The following is a 21611-nucleotide window of genomic DNA, read 5'->3' on the forward strand; positions in this document are numbered from 1 at the left end:
TCGCTCTTCCACTAAACACACAAATTCAATCAACACTTCCTCTGGGTTGAGGCTTTGTATTGTGTGTGTGCGTGTGCGTGTGTGTGTGTGTGTGTGCGCGCGTGCGTGTGTGTGTGTGTGTGTGTGTGTGTGTGCGTGCGTGTGTGTGTGTGTGTGGCAGACAACAAGGATCAAGGGGGCACACCCTTGGAAGATAGCCCATACGTGAAACATTGTGCCGGACAGCTGTTCCCTGTGCTCTGGCCCCCTGCCTCAGCTGACCTGGACTGACTGAGAGAAGGTCACAGCACGGCCACTTTGACTCTTTAACTGAGAAGTGTACAGTCAAGTCAGTGGACTTTGACATTATTATGAGTGGGGGTTGTGATTTCCAAATGAATAATAATTACAATTTTGTCCCCATCCACCCCACCCTCGCAGTGTTAAACCTAACCTCTGGTGATGTTAACAAATAGAAATCAACAACAACAAAAGCAGATGGATTCAGTTCCATGGGTGGACTGGAGGTAAGGGAACAGAGTGTGTCATTTGTTACCTTCTCTTTCTGAATGTCACTCTTGATAACGGAGATCTTGATCTTCATTTCTTCGATTTCGTGCTCGGGCAGCACCTGGATATTATGGGGGCAGGAGTCCGAGTCGTCCATTGCCTGGAAGGCCAGGTCTGCCAGTGGGATGTACCACTTACACTCATACTGCTGATGACGACTTGGAGGCCAGACAGAGGGATGTAGAGAGAGGAGAAATGTTTAAATAAGACTTAATTACATGGACACGTTCATTTTCCTATTGTACCTCAGTGTTGATGCCAACCTGTTGGCGTGTGCCTTTAATTATAGCCTCATTGATTTGATTAAGCCATGGAAATAAATAGACAAGTGAAGGCAAATGACAATGATAGCCTTAATGACATTCTTATATTGGATCAGTTTGGATGAGTTTGGATTTACCTAACACTTCCAAAGTAACAAAAGAATGTCAAGCTAATGAATTCTTAAAACTGATCTACAGTGCAGCTGACAGCCATGGAAGTAGTGTCCAATCAACAGAATACCACCTCTGCTATGCCCATGTACAGTATGTACACTAATAAGGCAGGGCCTGTATCCAACAAGGTGTTTTTCCCCAGCTGAAAACGCAAGGCGCTCAACAAAATGCAGAACAGACATACTGTGGTATGTCTTACCCTTTGGCTGACTCAGAAATGTAACATTGACTGGTTTAACGGTTGAACAAAGGTTGAAATAGTACGACATCATGTGGCATTTATGTAGAGTTCAAACAAGAGTTTAAGTACAGACAGGCCATTTGTGATTTTAGGGTGAATAACACGAGAATTCCAAAGGTTACTGGGCTGGAAAGAAGCCAGAGGTTCACGTTCTGTTTGAATGCAAGAATATTAGCATTATGAATTTTAGACAAAAATATCTGCCAAAGTATTAATTATATAACTCTAAAATTATTTGTATTACTGCAATCTGATAAGCCAAAGGTTATTTGTAAATTGGTACTTTTGAAAATCGTTCTTCCTCTGTTCAAATAACGCATACCATGCCGTCTGTATTGTATATATATATATTGTTCTGCATTGTATACTGTATAATGTCTGTTTATGAATCTGCTCCACAGGTAACATGGTTAAACATTTCAACTCCCAAAAACTGGCGCTCAGCGCCTCGTCGCTCTGCTGGCATTTCCAGAATAATTGTGCGATCCCATTGAAAACTATTTAAAACATATACTTAGAAAACAAAATGCCTTGGTTGACACAAATGGCACTCTTTTTGACACTCAAATACATGAATCAGTGGGCTAATTTGAGTGTGACGACTGGATGACGGCACATGAAATATGTGAACACCACAATAAAGGGAGAGTCTGCCATGAAACCTCAGGTTACTGTGGAATGGTTTATGGTTCAGTGTTGAGGTGGGACCCTCACCACGACTAACCCAGAGACAGAATGGAGTCTCTGTTCACGGTTAAAACCTGTGATTTTAAAGAGGAAAAGGGGAGTACGTTTCTGGTTGTCATGAATTACAAAAACAATATTGTTATCACAGAGGAGGAGGTAAGGAAGGTCCAGAGGAGGCTTAATCCATCCAACAGAGCCTGACCTCATTAAATAGAGGGTGGTAAAGTGTAGCTCAATGACTTGTGAAGCTGAAGGATATGTGGCCCCGACAGCAGTCCTGGTAAAGCATCTGGAAACATAAGTGCCACCATGCCTCCTCTCTCAGGTAAGATAAGTGCCACCATGCCTCCTCTCTCAGGTAAGATAAGTGCCACCATGCCTCCTCTCTCAGGTAAGATAAGTGCCACCATGCCTCCTCTCTCAGGTAAAGATAAGTGCCACCATGCCTCCTCTCTCAGGTAAGATAAGTGCCACCATGCCTCCTCTCTCAGGTAAACATAAGTGCCACCATGCCTCCTCTCTCAGGTAAAGATAAGTGCCACCATGCCTCCTCTCTCAGGTAAAGATAAGTGCCACCATGCCTCCTCTCTCAGGTAAGATAAGTGCCACCATGCCTCCTCTCTCAGGTAAACATAAGTGCCACCATGCCTCCTCTCTCAGGTAAAGATAAGTGCCACCATGCCTCCTCTCTCAGGTAAACATAAGTGCCACCATGCCTCCTCTCTCAGGTAAAGATAAGTGCCACCATGCCTCCTCTCTCAGGTAAAGATAAGTGCCACCATGCCTCCTCTCTCAGGTAAAGATAAGTGCCACCATGCCTCCTCTCTCAGGTAAGATAAGTGCCACCATGCCTCCTCTCTCAGGTAAACATAAGTGCCACCATGCCTCCTCTCTCAGGTAAAGATAAGTGCCACCATGCCTCCTCTCTCAGGTAAAGATAAGTGCCACCATGCCTCCTCTCTCAGGTAAAGATAAGTGTCACCATGCCTCCTCTCTCAGGTAAAGATAAGTGCCACCATGCCTCCTCTCTCAGGTAAAGATAAGTGCCACCATGCCTCCTCTCTCAGGTAAGATAAGTGCCACCATGCCTCCTCTCTCAGGTAAGCTCTCTCTCTATCCATTGCAGTTTGCCTATGGGTCAAATCCTTCACAGCCTGTACTTGAATCATAATCAAGTTAAGTATAGTTTTGCTGTGTTACTAGACATTATTGTGCGATGCCGACACGATAACTGATATACAGCTGACACTGATCATAAATAATCTGAGCTACAATGGACAACTATTACATGTAGTGCATTAGATTGAATCGGATTACGGCTGCTCCTCTGTTACCTAATAAACTGTGTATAATGCTGGACGGCTGCCTTACTGCCTCTAATTGGACAGTTCACTGCTTAACCCCCTATGCGCTCTTGAAAACTCACAGAGATAACGCCCTAGACACATAATATGCTAATTTTCAGATCTGGTAGCTATGGCAACCATCATGAGGTTGTCATGTACACATGGCAACCGCCAATCACAACTGATCCAATCTGGCTAACAGCGGTTACGCTGCTGTCAGACGTATGATATGGATGCACTCCTGTAAATGAGATGAGATACTTCATCTATGTGGCCTGCCATACAGCCGTAGTCACACACTATATACTCACTCACAAACACGGCTGTATTACTATACTTGTGAGGACTTCAACATTTTATGACAGTGAGTTTATGAATGTCATTTGCCATTGTAACCCTAAAGCCTAATTTTAATTTACAAGCAGACAGTATGAATCGGGCTAAACCCTAAAGCCAAAGATAACAGATCTACAAGCACACAATGCATCCTGCTGTGATGTGTTTGTAGATCTGATACTTTTGCTGCATGACATCAGAACTAAGGTTAAATCAGGCATTACACCAAACCAAACCTCTAAACGTCTAAATGCTTAATCCCAATATGAATCTTTTTAATGAACTAAAAGTAAAACTTTTTTTAAACTAACTGAACTGTAAAATGTTTAACCATATCTTGTGAGGATCTGGAAAACTTCCTCACAAAGTCTATTTATCTTAATTGACGCACGCTCACGCTCACGCACACGCGCGCACACACACACACACACACACACACACACACACACACACACACACACACACACACACACACACACACACACACACACACACACACACACACACACACACACACACACACACACACACACACACACACACACACACACACACACACACACACACTTTCTTTATTGAAACATCAAGGAAACCTCAAATGCTTCAACTGAACAGAGAAGAGAAACGCTAAATCTCTGCTGATGGCCTGGGCCGTGGCTCAGCGGTCCAGGCACCTTGGCTGGTAATCCAGTCTGGCAGTGTGCCGCGGGTTCGACTCCCGATCCAGACGGCCTTTACTGCATGTCACCCCCCATCTCTCCCCCCATTTCCTGTCAGCCTACTGTCTGTCCCTCCATAAAAAACATAAAATAAAGGCGAAAGCCACAAAAAAAAACATTTGAAATCTCTGCTGATGGGGTGCACCTGTTACATACCATTAAGGCTCAGTCCTTGCACAGACGGCCCGGGTTCGAGTGTTCGAGTTCGAGCATGTCCTTCCCCATCTCTCTCTCCTGTCATTTCTGCCATATTCTCTCCACTGTCACTATAAAATTGGATGTTGACAATAAGGGTGGACCTACCCAACAGCAGTCTTCTTCATCTTGGCACAGAGCAGCAGGTCGGTGAAGAGGAAAACGTGCCGGAGCTTCCTGGTGCCCTCCGACACTTCAACCAGGAAGCCATCCTTCACCAGCTGACGAGCCTACCACAGAAGAACCACATGTCACTCCCACACACAGCCACAAACTGACAGTGGCTGTATCATGCCTGTGTCAAATAATACTCGTAAAAATATTACTATTTTTGCCGTTTCTTTTTAAGAAAAGAATGCCAAACTCACAGGCTAGGAGGGTCTATACTAATACACACCTCTCCCTTGGGCGTAGTGACAGCAGTCCTGCGAGGGTCGATCTCCTCATTGATGGAGGACAGGAAGTTCTGGGAGATCCTTAGAGCGTCCTGCAGGAGGGGGAAGTCTGGGTGGTCCTTTGGTGTGTGTTTGAGCAGATCCTGTGCAACGCAACGCAACACAACACAACACAACACAAGGTGTTTAATCAGGTCCTGTGCAACGCAACATAACACAAAACAACACAAGGTGTTTGAGCAAGTCCTGTGCACATTAGACTTATATGACAATATGAGGGTAAAATAAGCTTATAAATTGGACAACTGTGGTAATTGCTAGTCACAAGCAATGTACTCCAATTCCGCTGGTATCACTTCGAAATAGGGCCGTCCGGCTTGAAAACTGTGGCGCACCATCTAGTGGTCGGCACAGAACGAGTTAAGAAGTAGCCCTAAAAAATGTAATAGTTGTGGATTTTCTCTTTTTCTACAGTAACAGCATAGCACATTGCTTGTGACTAGCAATTACCACAGTTGTTCAATTTATAAGCTTATTTTACCCTCATATTGTCATATACGTAAGTCTATATTTTTTCAAAATTCCGTGTGAGTACATTTTTTTAAATTTGCATCCGATTGATTGGTAATCTCTTCATTCACCAACTAATTCACATAACAGCTAATAGATAACATTCTTTCAGAGACATAATCTCATTTCTCCATTTTGGTGGTTTGAGCTTCCTCATCATGCTGCAACAGCGAGCTGAAGCCACCATCGGTCATATCGATTCTTCTGTCACCAATTTTCACATGAGATGACGTGTACTATTGCAACCAACAGTCGTTTGTTGCACTGGTTTCGCCCCATTGGATTATTTTCTGTATTTGTCATGGCCATTTGTCCATACGCATAAAGAAAAATATAAGAAAGAAAAAAAGTACTGTTTGTGTCTTGACACATTATGACAGTGCATGTGACGTGTTCATGTTGTCTACAGTACTTACATGAAGGACCAGGGTGCTTCTGGTCACACGATCAATGGGTTTATACAGCAAAGCTGTGGAGAGAAGGGAAAAGAGTAAAGGTCTGACTCACACTCACTCACACACTCACACACACACACACACACACACACACACACACCATTGGTTCTCTGAGGTAGGAGGTTTGAGACAGCATGGCACTGTGCGTGGGCATACTGTATGAGGCTTCACAAACCCAGAACACATTCATTGCTAAACAGGGGGGGGGGGGGGGGGCACTTCCACTCAACTCACATCATGATGAACTGAATGCATGTTGGTCTGAAAATGAGGCTTTGACTGACCCAAGAAGAATGTAAAAGATGATTCACTTTGGCCAAACTATAGAGTTAATCTGATGTTCTATTATATAGACTGTGGAGGAGGAATGCAGTGATTCAATACCGCAATATGGAGGTAGCATTACCAACTTGCGCATGTGCGATGCGCGCGCACACACACACACACACACACACACACACACACACACACACACACACACACACACACACACACACACACACACACACACACACACACACACACACACACACACACACACACACACACACACACACACACACACACACACACACACACACACACACACACACACAGCTGAGTAGACAGGCTGTTTAACATGCAGTCCATCGCTAGGCTTGGCACTGTCCTAAGGTTCTCATTGGCTCCGGTACAGTTTGCTTCCATTGCAAATTTGGGCCGCCTGCTACTAGGTAAGCTTCACTGTGCTGAGTATGTGAATGACAGTTTACATTAAACAGCATCGGCAGAGGGCTTCATTTAGTTTACATTAAACAGCATCGGCAGAGGGCTTCATTTAGTTTACATTAAACAGCATCGGCAGAGGGCTTCATTTAGTTTACATTAAACAGCATCGGCAGAGGGCTTCATTTAGTTTACATTAAACAGCATCGGCAGAGGGCTTCATTTAGTTTACATTAAACAGCATCGGCAGAGGGCTTCATTTAGTTTACATTAAACAGCATCGGCAGAGGGCTTCATTTAGTTTACATTAAACAGCATCGGCAGAGGGCTTCATTTAGTTTACATTAAACAGCAGAGGCAGAGGGCTTCATTTAGTTTACATTAAACAGCATCGGCAGAGGGCTTCATTTAGTTTACATTAAACAGCATCGGCAGAGGGCTTCATTTAGTTTACATTAAACAGCATCGGCAGAGGGCTTCATTTAGTTTACATTAAACAGCATCGGCAGAGGGCTTCATTTTTACATGTACACATTCATGCACATCAACAGCACAGGAACCATGTCCACACACATTGTTATTCTTTCTTGCAGTTTTAAACTTCACGTCACATTGGGCTGATTTCCCGGGGATCCAGGCTGCTGAGGCTGTGTGAGTGTCTATAGACCTGACGTCTATGACAGCGTTAGGTAACTCCTATTTATTATTGCGACCGAAGTCGCAGTTAACTATAGAATTGTGCGATTTTCGTCACTCAAATTCCCCATACATGGGGAAAGCCCTGTCACTCAAAATCCCCATACATGGGGAAAGCCCCCATGTATTGTGCCCAGGTCTCGTGACATCACTATGACATCATCAGGGATGGTAGTAAATCAGGGATCATAGTAAATGCGACCTGCTGTCACAATTAAGCCCATATATGGAGATCCCTGATGTCATCAATATTAGTATATGGATATATGTCAGAAGCTGTTCTGACATTCCATTTGTCCCCAATCCCCATCCCCATCCACCACTCTTCGATGTCTCCCTTTTGACTGCGTGCGTGCATGCGTGCTTTTAGGCTGCTCAACAGTGCCACTTTAAGTGACCCAGCGCTATTGCAGCTGTTCATACTACAAACATACATAGGGGACATAGGGACACACGCAGCCAGTCATTTGAGCGGTGTGCACCACTCAGAAATAAGGCATAGTAGAATATAGAATGGTATACTAGAAGAAGGGTGGGCTCCACCACACAGCCAGGTCAGTTGGGGCAATCTATCTGGTGCATCACAGGAGCAGGACAATAGAATCTCAATAGAATGTTAGGCCTATACCTTTGTGTCTAAAGCTGCAGTAGACTGAGAGAACTTCAGGGCATAGCGCACTGCAGTACAAGACTCATTATGGCATCCAACCATATTATTATAATATTTGACATGACACAAACAACGTAAACAGACATTCACTCGTGAGTGATGCCACAACACAGGAAATAGAACTGGACAAACAGGTGAATGAATAATGTTAGTGAACTGTACTGAATATTTGTGGTGTACTACAACCTCCACTTGAGTTGTCCAAAAAAATGTGTTATAATATATGTATAGTTAACATTACAGTTAGCATTCTTGACATTGATGGCCTTTCTTAACACATAAAAGGTATTACATGTCTCCTGTCTCTGTGTTGACACACAGCATCCAATGGTGCAAAATCCTTCTGCACCATTTCTCTAGCCTCCTACTATATAAGCAGGAACCTATAAAGTATGTCTGCAATCTACTGATAGGATTTGTCATAACATATTAAACACGTGTTATTTTATTTGTATACATTTTTGAGGGGCGCTAGCCCCTCATATGCCCAGCTTTGTGTGTCTGTGTGTACCATGGAAATGATTTGATTGGCCGAGCATGGAATGTGATGTATGATGATAAGAGAGCCCCTCACTTCACACGAATGTGATTTATTTATTATTGTTCCATACAGCAACATACAGTATATAGATACTACTGTACCTCAGTCTAGTCATTCACTACAACAACCTCTTAGTATAGTGATGCTGGTTTTGGCACCAGGTTACTTACATTTTCTACACTTTAGTATGCATTACTACTTAGCACCTTACTTGTATTTAGACTTGCATTTAAACTCAACGTCACCAAAAACCAAGGAGCTGATAGTGGATTTCAGGAGGCCGAAGAGAGAGCACGCCCCAATCAGCAGCGTTGAGGTGGACGGGCCGGGCCAGTAACTTCCTGGCAGTGGTGTGTTCTACGGCTATACGCTATATACGTATAGTATGCCTACGTCTACTAACCATTTCATCCATTGACCACGCCTGAGCACGCCTATAGCGTACACGTGCACATGTCATACAGGGAATAATTATTGTATGCCTTCTGAAAAAACCTAGAACACACCACTGCTTCCTGAAAATACACGTCTCTGGGGATCCGAAAAGGTCCACACACACGACACGAGGTGAAAAAGACTCAGCAACGGCTCTACTGCCTTTGGCGCCTAAATAAATTCAGGGCATTCTACAACAGTACCATCAAGAGCGTCCTGACGAGTGGCACCACCGCTGTCGGTCCTGCAAAGCTCTGCAGAGAGTGCTGCGGGCAGCCCAGAGAATCGTAGGTGATTTTACCTCCCTCCAAGGAAGCTTACGAGGAAAGGTCGCCAACGTAATTTTCTCTACACTGCAATTCGAGCCGGCAGATTCGTCACAATGGGTGGCAAACTGCTGACGAAACTCTGGTGTAATACATTGAGTGGACAAGCATATGAAGAAACACTTTTTCTGAATGATTGAGACCAATGTAAAATAATCGCTTCTGGAAAATAAAAGAGGACATACAATATGTCCCCGGTGTCCAGTCACGTGACTCACATTAGCTTCCTTGCCTCCCTCCAGGAAGCCAAGGCTCAGAGTATCATCAGGGACAGACATCACCTCAACCACAGCCTGTTCAAAACAATGCTGCTCCCTCGACCTGGCAAGCCATAAAGGAGTATCATGACTGTGGCTGTTTCCTAAGACTGTGGCCTGTGCTTATACTGATGCACCTTTAATGTGTTTAGGACTTCCATTCAGACTTCTAAGCAAGTGAGTAGTGACATGGTGGTGCTATGGTTTTATTTTAAATATGTGAACATATTATGCCAATATATGGCAAGTATATATGCAGAATATATGCCATATTATACTTTGTATTTAATATGTTGGACATTGTTAGCACAGTCTGGCAGTCTGCCACACCCATTTGAGCATGTAACACATGTCTATGATCTGTCTCAATGAGCTGGACATGCATGAACCATGTCTCTGATCTGTCTCAATGAGCTGGACATGCATGAACCATGTCTCTGATCTGTCTCAATGAGCTGGACATGCATGAACCATGTCTCTGATCTGTCTCAATGAGCTGGACATGCATGAACCATGTCTCTGATCTGTCTCAATGAGCTGGACATGCATGAACCATGTCTCTGATCTGTCTCAATGAGCTGGACATGCATGAACCATGTCTCTGATTTGTCTCAATGAGCTGGACATGCATGAACCATGTCTCTGATTTGTCTCAATGAGCTGGACATGCATGAACCATGTCTATGGTCTGTCTCAATGAGCTGGACATGCATGAACCAGTGCTTCAACACACTGAGCGATTGCTCGGGGGCCTTTACAGCGGCCATTTTGTTCCAACTTCAAAAAACGAATTCGCCAATTTTAGTAGGTCATTATGGTGCAGATAGCTAGTCCTCATATGGATATAGAAAGCATCTGAGAGCAGCTCTAAGTGTGACAGAGAGAGAGCAGAGGGGCAGAGAAGATGAGAAGAAATCAGAACTCAGGCACAGGTTATTGGAAGTCGATCAGCCATCACAGCAGGTTGTCCCAATTCTCAAGGTCCCCTTGATGACTTGGCCAAAGAGGTTCCTCTGTGGAAACACGGGGACATGACCCATTTGGGCCCAGGGTTTTTTCCCCTTGATTCTGCCAACCAGTCAGCCACTGAACTGTGCAAGATACAGGAGATATATGATGTGGTACATGAAGAGGTAAAATAGAGAAAGTTTGGGGGAAGAAGTTATTGGAACAGAAGCAAAGAATTGTGGTGTACAATTACACTCACCACCAATTTGCTGTGATTGAATAATGTAGAAGAAGACAAGATGCAAAGATGGACAGAGAGTAGGAAGTAAGGGAAGAAGGATGCATAGAAAGAAAGGAACACTGCATAATAAATAAATGACTATGAAAGGAAGGAAGGAAGGAAGGAAGGAAGGAAGGAAGGAAGGAAGGAAGGAAGGAAGGAGGCACATAGTAATAATGGTCTAATTAATGATGAAAGAGGAGAGAAATAATGGTTTAATTAGCCTAGTGATTACTGATTAGTGAAGAAAATGAAGAAGGACGGAAGCAAAGTCAAAAGTACAGATGGGTGGATGAATCATCACTGACACACTTCTCTGCCAAACAATAGCTACTGTACAACATCTGACTTACATACACAAACCAACACAAGCTGGAGGAAATCCTTCAATTACCTTGACAGATAATTAAGGGGACAGCAATGCCGACAGTAATCCAAGTGTCCACCTCGGGGGGCTGTTAAAGGTTGATTGTTAAGGGAGCAGGAAGCTAGTGAGCTGCAGTCCTTCCGTGCGACTGTGAGCTGACTGTGGTGTACACCATTACTGTGTGGTCTGTGTACTGCTGGCGTGTGGTGGTTGTGATACAGAGTAGGATAAGACAATGGCTAGACTATGGAGGATTTAGCTACCACGCATAAATTAACAGACAGGTTCACAGGTACATTGCTGCTGATACTGACACATGCATGTACAGCAAGAGCTTGTTAATACATGAAATTAAATGAAAAGATTACTATATTTACCCAGGGTATCTGGGCTAAGCTCAAGAACTTGTTTCCAGCCAGGCCCTGCTCAAAGAACATTTCATCATAGTGGTTCAATGCCTTGTTCAAGGGCACTTCAGCGGTGGTAATTTTAACGTGTCGGACCGCTGATTCGAACTGGCGACCTTCCGGTATCAAGACCAATCCTCAATCCGTTCGGCCACCGCTGCCTCTACATGAATGCACCACTTTCTCTTCTAACAAAAAAGACATCCTTCAAAAAGGGACAGTGACTTCTAACTTCTTAACACTGCTTCCTTTGTTTAATACACTTGCTCTCTCTTTCATTCATTTTCCTGTTTGCCTTATTTATTGTAGATTTGATTTAGTCCACAAAACAAATCAACACTTCAGAAAGCTGACTGCACAGGAATTGTAATTCACATAAACACGTTTGTTGTCCAATCAATACTGGCACTAAGTATTCCCTATGAAGTGCAGTGTGAGGCAGACAGCCCTTATACAGACAACGTGCTTTGCTTCTAAACTCTCACCCACCCACCCACCCACTCTCTCTCTCTCTCACACACACACACACACACACATGCAGAAGAAGAGTCTTTGTTCTTGAATAAAACTCTTTCATCCCTGCATACGTTCCTGAAGCTCCTCTTTCCCTCTCTCCTCGCCTGTCCTGTCACTCTCCCCTCCCTCGCTCCTTATTTCCTCTCCTTAATGTGTTATAAAGATGAGACGTGTCTCTGCTTGGGTCTTTGTAACGGCTCCTAATATAGGAGCATTATCCTCATCAACCTCACCGACACTTCTACACGATCTATGTAGCTTCATCATCCCCAATACATGGGCTCCGTTCCACCACACACACACACACACACACACACACACACACACACACACACACACACACACACACACACACACACACACACACACACACACACACACACACACACACACACACACACACACACACACACACACACACACACACACACACACACACACACACACACACAGTTTGTTCATTCCTTATGATACAAAGCCTCTAAATGCACATCAGAGATTAAGATATCCCAACTCTGCTCGTGTTGAACAAGCGGCTCTTTCTGATATACCCGACAGCTCGGAGTGACAATCACAGAACAGCACACTGCCCTAACTTCATTATACGCACACAACATAGCACTTACACACTATACATATCCTTTGCATCAAGAACAGATAAAACATCATCTATACAATTTGTCCAAATTAAAACAGCAGTAGACGGACGGCATCATGCAAGTTGTTACCGTATGTGCAGTTACAACACAGTCTGAGGACCAGTAGCACCTCCATATCTCTCCTGTCCTGTCCTGTTCTCTAGCTTTGCGTCTCCCCACTCTGCTCCTCTCTCAAAGACAGAGAGAGCGTGAGAGAGTTTAAGACGGAGAGAGAGAGAGAGAGAGAGAGAGAGAGAGAGAGAGAGAGAGAGAGAGAGAGAGAGAGAGAGAGAAGAAAGGCAGAAGCCAAGTGCGCTCACACATGCGCCAGCATCCCTTCCAACGCCTGCCGCTGCATACACAAGTACTGTAGAAGAAGCTAGGCTGGTGTCTTAAAAGGGCTGAGGGAACTGCTGTGTGTGCGCGCGTGCGTGCGTGCGTGTGTGTGCACATGTGCGTGCGTGTAAAGTATCATCCCAGTCTCTCACACACAAACAGACAGAGATGGACAGGTGGAGGTACGCATGCACACTCACACACACAAAATAAAATTATATATATACTTGCACACTTACCCTCCATGGTACAATCACCAGAATATTTAGGTCCTTTTACTTTGAAATTCTGAAAACAAAAGGATTGCATTGATCACTTTTCTTGGTGATACACTCCCACCCTCACAAAAACACACACACACACACACACACACACACACACACACACACACACACACACACACACACACACACACACACACACACACACACACACACACACACACACACACACACACACACACACACACACACACACACACACACACACACACACACACACACACACACACACACACACACACACAAAAGAGCACTTTGAACTACACAACAATCAGTGACTTTCTCATAACTGTAGCAAATCTTTCTTTAAGTAATGTTACACAAGGCAAGATCATGTAAACAATTAGTTGCATAACTTGAGCAACTGTTTTTGTGGATTTTTAATTTTCTCCTTAATTTAATCATTGCTATGTGTATAGTCCCCATCATTGCCAAGTGTTGATATTTTCTGATACACTTGCAGTATCCAGATGATTCTCTTTGCATGCGTTTCTCTTTGAGTGCATTTCCATCAAGCCCTGTTTTAGCACATTACACCTAAAATGCGAATAAGTCTTAATTTTTCGCAAAATACTTTTGCGCTTGAAGGAGTGGATTTTCAGTTAGCGCAGCGACAGAAATGACTCTATCCTGGAGGTTCCCACAGAAACAAACTGCCAATATTGTGTTTGTTGGAGCACCCGGCCAAACCAAAGGCAACGTGGAGGAATCGAACCAGCTAGAAAGTAGAAACTATTACCAATGCAACACCCAGATGCTTGACTTGACTGCTAATATGACAGCAATCAGTGCACCAATCATGACCAATGGTTCTGAGTCCTGGTATTCAGGACTATTTACATAGTATCTCTGTTATTCTAGATGTCTAATCAGGGACTAGTTGAACCCGACATACATTACCAGGTGAATGAAATTAACAGAATGGTAGAAACCAACAGTCGCAAAAGGACAAATCACCACTGAATCCCATGTATGTGTCACTGGTAGTAGCATTCAAGTGCATTACCGTATATCGTGTCTGGACAACCTACCTCAGAAATCTTCTGGAACTGGCTGTTGGCCTGGCTGCATTTCTCTGCCGTCTCAAGGGCCACCTTGTAGTTATCGACAAAGGCCTTGTACACTCCCAGCTGGCTGGCCTGGAGAGAACACAGATAACAATTATCAAGTATAACTATTGTTTTTTATTATTATCATTACCATCCAAGGCACCAAACGAACAAATAGGGGCTTGTTGTTTTCAGGGATCCAGAATAAAGTGAATGAGACAGACACACCTCTGTTTCACTATGAAATATCACAAAGATAGCTAAATGTAATTTCAGCTCGACTTTAATGAGATGTTAGATGTACTAAGATGTCCATTTGAGGATTATAATGCAGGCGTGTTTGTACCACTAAAATCATTAAGACAAATAATGTGATAGTTATGAGTAAAGCTGTAATATGTATTTGGCATGAGGAAAATGTTATCAAAGGGGTGCCAAAAATATGACTTCTTTATCAAAGCAGGTAATTTCCCTTGGCATACCTGTGCTATACTTTAAGATTTGTAATGGGACTGTGGTGGACTGAATTAATGAATTTCATTTCCCATTAGAATACATTGTGAAACATAGCAATATTGAAAAAGCTCTGGACTCAGCAGCAAACATGGAGTTGCTTCACTAATGCTCATCTCCTACACCAGGGGTTCTCAACGTTTTTGGCCGGGGACCCCCGGAAATGCTTTGGCAATGTCTCGGGACCCCCGCCCCGCCCCCTCCCGACCCCCAATATAAATTGACTGCTACAATAACCTTAAACCATTTTGGGCGGGAACCCCTTTTGGTGTTTTAAGCATCTACAATCTATCTACAAGCTCATAGCGCGCCACCGAGTGGCACGCTACGAGCTTGTAGGTCTGCTATTTTTGAAAAAAAGTGAAAATAAAATTTAAAAATAAATCTTTTTTTTTTTTTTTTTTTTTTCCATAATTTGGGGACCCCCTAAAATAATTTGGCGACCCCCCGAGGGGTCGCGACCCACGGGTTGAGAACCCCTGTCCTACACAACACAACACACACGCACGCACGTACGCACGCGCGCCTATTTGTGAGTCTTTTGGTGGCTGAATAGTCTAATCCTGGATTGTCAGATGCGGTTCCAGACTGGGCATTTAAAAGTGGTACTGAGGGGAACAGGGGTGGCTTTGCGGGCATGCCTCTTTTTCTGGGTGATGGTCAGTCCCATTCTTCCGTATGCAGTTACAGCTGCCGACTGCAGAGAGAGTGTTTTATAAGGCCTCTGGTGTGTGGCCTACCAGAGCTGCCTGGTAGGTTACCAATTACCGTCAAGCCTTAAGTTACCATCAATGGTCAATGGTGACCCAAGCCTTAAGTCAATGGTGACTCAAGCCTTAAGTCAATGGTGACTCCAGCCTTAAGTCAATGGTGACCCAAGCCTTAAGTCAATGGTGACTCAAGCCTTAAGTCAATGGTGACTCAAGCCTTAAGTCAATGGTGACTCAAGCCTTAAGTCAATGGTGACCCAAGCCTTAAGTCAATGGTGACTCAAGCCTTAAGTCAATGGTGACCCAAGCCTTAAGTCAATGGTGACCCAAGCCTTAAGTCAATGGTGACTCAAGCCTTAAGTCAATGGTGACCCAAGCCTTAAGTCAATGGTGACCCAAGCCTTAAGTCAATGGTGACCCAAGCCTTAAGTCAATGGTGACTCAAGCCTTAAGTCAATGGTGACCCAAGCCTTAAGTCAATGGTGACCCAAGCCTTAAGTCAATGGTGACTCAAGCCTTAAGTCAATGGTGACCCAAGCCTTAAGTCAATGGTGACCCAAGCCTTAAGTCAATGGTGACCCAAGCCTTAAGTCAATGGTGACTCCAGCCTGCTTCTCCTTCTTGCCACAGCAGGTGCATGTTCAATGTGTAAAATACCTTTGACAGGTCTAAGCGGTTAAGACATACAGTCCTCTGAGTGGATTTCTAAATATTTTAGCATGTAAAATAAAAGCAGCAAGAGACTTGTTTTTTCAACAGCCGCTGCATAAAAGCCTAAGATATGTGGGAATACAATTGTAACAGCGACTGGCTTTTATCCCGTCTACATTCCTGTTCCTGTGTCTTGACGCCCCCTGTCCATAAACGGTGGGGAACAGACTGACTAATTATACAGCCATCTGTACCACAACCTTCACACTATTAGCCTGACTAAATGTTTAGCCACCACATAACATGTACGTACACACATACAGTACACTGATTCATGTACACACACAGCCCAGATGGGAGTGGATGACTTTACTGATGGATACCAGTTGGTGGTGGGCCTTTTTAAGAGAAAGGGGTCGAGAGAGAACATTAAAGACAATGAGACAGTGTGTGTGTGTGTGTGTGTGTGTGTGTGTGTGTGTGTGTGTGTGTGTGTGTGTGTGTGTGTGTGTGTGTGTGTGTGTGTGTGTGTGTGTGTGCGCGTGATAAGAGGGAAAGAAACCTTTCCCTAACATGATGGGAACTATGCTAATAAATTAAGTATTTCTCTCGTGATATCTTCATTAACTGTTTTAGTCTGGTATTCCTTTTGAAAATGATATTAAATTATATTTTCAAAATAATAATACACCAATAAAAATCAAAACTGTTTTGGATGACAATAGATAGACACTAGTAGCAGTAGCTACAGTAGCTGGCAATGTCTAATAGCAATTGTCCTCAAGTAGCCTGACTGTCCTCAGAGAATTACAGCAGAGAATTACTCCCAATGCATCAGTACTATAAAGTCTTAGATCCCAGGCACCATTGGACCAATCAGCGTGAAACTTTGCAGTTTGCACCCAGGAAGCCAAGGAAAAACCTCTGTTGTAATTCTTTATAATGTAGTGGAAAAATGCAGATGTCTCAGAGTCAGACTGCAATCCATCTATCCCTAAACAATCTATAAAACAATGGAATAGATACTTGCATATATTAACACTAACACAAAGACATACACAGTAATAAACAATTTTTTATGGATCCTTATATAGTAGGTTCTACAATTTGATATTGCTGTTTAAATGTTCAGGGATTAACTCAATTATGTTAGTCCACCAATGAGCATGCCTGGTGAATATAACCTCAACCACACCAAATCCAAGCTACGCTCAACTAAAATGAACTAAGTAACCGAACGATAATTCCCCTTGTGGGAATTATGGTAAACGAAGAATTCTACCTTTTTCCCTTCAGGGATTAATAAAGTATATCTCATCTCATCTCACATTACCACTACTATGCCAAGCAAACCAGCAGTGTTGTATAAAGTAAACTGTAAAACAGCTGTAGTTGGTGAAGCTAACCACAGCTAGCTTGAGCCATACACAAACACTGTTACACCGTTGTTACGTTCTGCGTTGTCCTGTTAAAATGACAGCACATTATTCAGTACAAATGTGACAGAATGGTGATGAAGCACAGCGGGAGAAGTAGCTCCCATTGAGACTAGATGAGAGCTGGGGACCTACTAATATGCACGCACGCACGCACGCACGCACGCACGCACGCACGCACGCACGCACGCACACACACACAGAGACAGAAGCAGAGACAGAAGCAGAAGCAGAGGCTGAAACAGAAACACCATCTCACCAGTTTCTGGAAGAGGTGTCCCACGGTGACCTTCTCGTCCCACTGCTGGATGTTGGGAGAAAGGGCGTCGTAGAACTCCTTGTGGATTTCAAAGATGTCCTGGATCTTGTAGAAGATAGTCTCAATCTGCTGGACGGTTAGCACCGGTTGGGACGAGGTGGCCGCGGCCTTCAGAGGACGCATGGGCTGGGGGAATGAGAGAGAAATCATATGATATTACAGTAGGGTCAGGACAAAATACAGTATAGGCCTATCAAAGTAATACATTAACAAATGGAAATATCACTATTGAAATATTTGAAGCAGAGGACATGAAATACTATTTTCTTTTTTTCCCCCTTTTTTTTGGCTTTCGCTTTATTTTATACATATTTTTTATGGAGGGATAGACAGTAGGCTTACAGGAAATGGGGAGAAAGATGGGGGGGTGACATGCAGTAAAGACCGTCGGGATCGGGAGTCGAACCCGCAGCACTCTTTGTCTGGCACTCTTTGTATTATATTTTGCTCACCCCAGAGTTGCAGTTGACCAATCAGAGTCCACCATGAGACTTTTTTGTTGTGACGTTCTGTTTGTAACCACCGAAGATTATTACCAATGGCATGTTGCAAGGAGTTGCATTGGTGTGGTTTGTTTTGTTGCAAGGAGTTGCAGCGGTGTGGTTTGGGCCTTAAAATGTATCTTTTAGTTTCCCTCAAATGAAGTAACCTTTGGACTTACTCATCATTGCTCATCTTTAGTGACGATTCACATGATTGTTGTGTATTATGAAATCTATTTGACTTCCTTGTCTTGTTTGCTCAGCTATCACTAGTACTGTTCTTAGACGGTAGTGACTTTTTCTTCAGCTCATTATCTGAACTAATCAATCAATGGAACCTCATGTGACATGCAACATGTCACATGAGGTTTTTCTAGTTGTAGCGGCCTGTTTTCTAGTTGTAGCCGTCTGTTTTCTAGTTGTAGCTGTGGGCAGGTATAAAAACTGTGAATCCCTGTTGTTCAATGAGCCAGACTGGGTTTCCATTGCATTGAGGTTATGTAAGGTCATGTAAGGTCATGTACGTTTTTGGCTCTTAACTCAAGTAAAGTCACTCATACTTTTGTCTGAATTCTTGTCTTGCCTCATTTGTGTATATTGTTAGAGCATCCACTACAGATTCTGCATTGAACGCCCCTTGGAAACAAATCTTCCACACTGAAGTTTCAGACTATTCTCTACGCAGTGATATTAGTCTGGCCATGCCAGACTATGAGGAGGGGGCACAGTCTGGGGAAACGGTTCTATTCTACTCTGCTAGGACAATCGCACTCTCTGAGTGATAGGCAGTGTTTCGTGAGAAGTTTGTGCCGGGATTTACGTGACATTCGTGTCATTTCGTCAACAAGGGTAACGCGAATGCAACAGGGATAAAATAAGGGAAGAGGTTTAATTTGAAGAGGAACAGGCCGAAGCCCAGAAGGCATTTGTGCCGGGCTTGGGCCATGACTAGGACGGCACGGCCACGCAGGCCTAGTAACCATAAACAATCCCGATACGCCCATATATTAGGTATGTCACTATATATATATATATATATATATATATATATATATATATATATAGTATATATATATTACACACACACACACACACACACAAGCGTGTGTGCACTGTGCACGCACACACACACACTACACAAACAGATACAGAGATCTCCATATATTGGCACAAAAGGGCCACAGATAGACAGGTACAATAGGTAATCTGACAAAGCCCTCGACACTATGACTCGCACATATTAAATATAAATGTATATACAGACACAAGAAAGCTACTGTACATTGGTATTTACTGTAAGCAGTCAAATATACAGCAGGTGAAAATACACAGTGTTTTGTGAGCAGTTGAACAGAAGAGGAGGAGGTACTATAGTAGGGTGTCATGTAACAATGCAGAGTGCCGTGTGTGTGCCGTAGGTCAATATAGCTATGAGACATCGACTCTGCACTGTGAGTGCATGTGTGCGTTAGTGGGATGGACACACCCTGTTCACTAACCCCCACGTGTGGCTTTGGGTTACCGTACACGACGTACAATGATGCTTGAGACAGCAGAGGCCGCAACTGTGCTGCTTTGTGAATGTTCATTTCAGTTTAAAACGGCTAAAAACAGTCAAATAGAGTAGGTGCTACGTTACAGAGGGTTCAGCGTGAGGCTGGTGCAGAGAGACAGGACGTGACATCCCATGCCCTAGCTGGCAGGGAGAGCAAACTCATACATATTGTCCAGTAACGGTTTTCAGGAAACATCCAATTGTGGTCCTGTTTTCAGCAGGAGCAGTAACCACTAATGGAACTCAGTCAGCCAGCTGCTGCTCCTGCATTTGTGTGTTGTTGGGTCTCACCAGTAGCAGAGCCTCCAGCTGGTTGATGTAGATCTCTTCACTGGCCAAGAAGCCAGACAACACCAGCTTCTTCATCTCCAGTCCCTTCTCCATGTCTCCCTGCAGGATGGACACACACACATACACACACACTGTAAGTTACAGTATACTACAGTCAGGTCAGTGTTTGTTGGCATGAGGCTCACACATGCCCTGTTTAAAATAGGATTATGATGTCAGTCTGTTGGATGCCTGTACAATATCTTCTGCCACGGACCGTTCACCTTATCACAAAAATGTCCACATTGGCACAGCATGGTTAGATACAGTAAGCAAGCACCTATAATAAAATCCCCCCCCATCCCCTGCCACATAAAGGGCAGTTGTTTATTGGGAAGGCTTACACATCTAAACAAATTCTCAATGGCCCACTTCCTTTGTGGAAAGTCTCTCTCTTTGCAAGTCCTTCCATAAACGAGTGCTGTGGTATTTTGGACTTCAGGAACAGGGAAGTTACCACCCTCGCTGTGACCAATAACAATAATACAGTTTTTGAAAACCGGGGGAAAGACTAATATCCCATACTGAAAAGAAGATGCCGTTGCCTGAGAAGCTACGCAAAACAACAGACCTTATAGAAGACCTTATAGAAGACCTTAAAGAGACCTTAAAGAAGATGCCGTTGCCTGAGAAGCTACGCAACACAAGAGACCTTATAAAGAAGATGCCGTTGCCTGAGAAGCTACGCAAAACAAGAGACCTTATAAAAATTCATATGGAGATAAAAATAGCTGCAAGCGGTGAGTCAGCGGTCTAACATGCCAATATGGGAATGTTAAAGATATGAAGGTGTCAACAGGCAAGAGGTGCATTTTGTGGCAAATGTTATATATTTTTGGGGGCATGCTACTAGATAAACTAGCTAGTACATGTGTCAAATACTCCAGGCATAGAAGTTAACTGTGATATTGCAGGTTTGAGTCTAGCACGGTCCTTAGATAACCCATTCAATTCAGGAACGCATCAGTGTCATTTTAGATTTTTGCAGTGGCTATTCAAAAATAGCACATAAACAAGCTCACAGTGCAACACTTCGTGCCGCGCTGCGAATTTGTACATCTGCTATTTTAGAAAAATCGTGAAAGTGTGAGAACTACGGATTTAGAAGGCATTTGTAGAATCGGCCTCGGGTCTTAATGGGATAATCAATTTGGAAATGATTTTTGTCCTGAGTTACTCCATAAATAAATCTGCCCCTTGACACCACAAGCAGGTGCTGAGGGTGGTCGCAGA

At 43.6% G+C, this 21611-nt stretch overlaps 1 protein-coding gene across 2 annotated transcripts in view; it reads right to left on the reverse strand.

The window, feature by feature from the left end:
* abr (ABR activator of RhoGEF and GTPase) overlaps window positions 1-21611 on the reverse strand; it is a 138347-nt gene that overhangs the window by 56873 nt on the left and 59863 nt on the right. For both annotated transcript variants that reach the window (XM_079507335.1, XM_079507336.1), the window contains 8 exons: window positions 20340-20438; window positions 17952-18137; window positions 14365-14472; window positions 13292-13340; window positions 5892-5944; window positions 4908-5048; window positions 4619-4740; window positions 536-707 (listed from right to left, as the gene is read on the reverse strand). In XM_079507335.1, the coding sequence (XP_079363461.1) occupies window positions 536-707; window positions 4619-4740; window positions 4908-5048; window positions 5892-5944; window positions 13292-13340; window positions 14365-14472; window positions 17952-18137; window positions 20340-20438 (930 nt within the window). The remainder of the gene's footprint in view (window positions 1-535; window positions 708-4618; window positions 4741-4907; window positions 5049-5891; window positions 5945-13291; window positions 13341-14364; window positions 14473-17951; window positions 18138-20339; window positions 20439-21611) is intronic.

This window comes from Electrona antarctica (assembly GCF_951216825.1).
Source record: "Electrona antarctica genome assembly, chromosome: 8".
Classification (NCBI taxonomy): domain Eukaryota; kingdom Metazoa; phylum Chordata; class Actinopteri; order Myctophiformes; family Myctophidae; genus Electrona; species Electrona antarctica.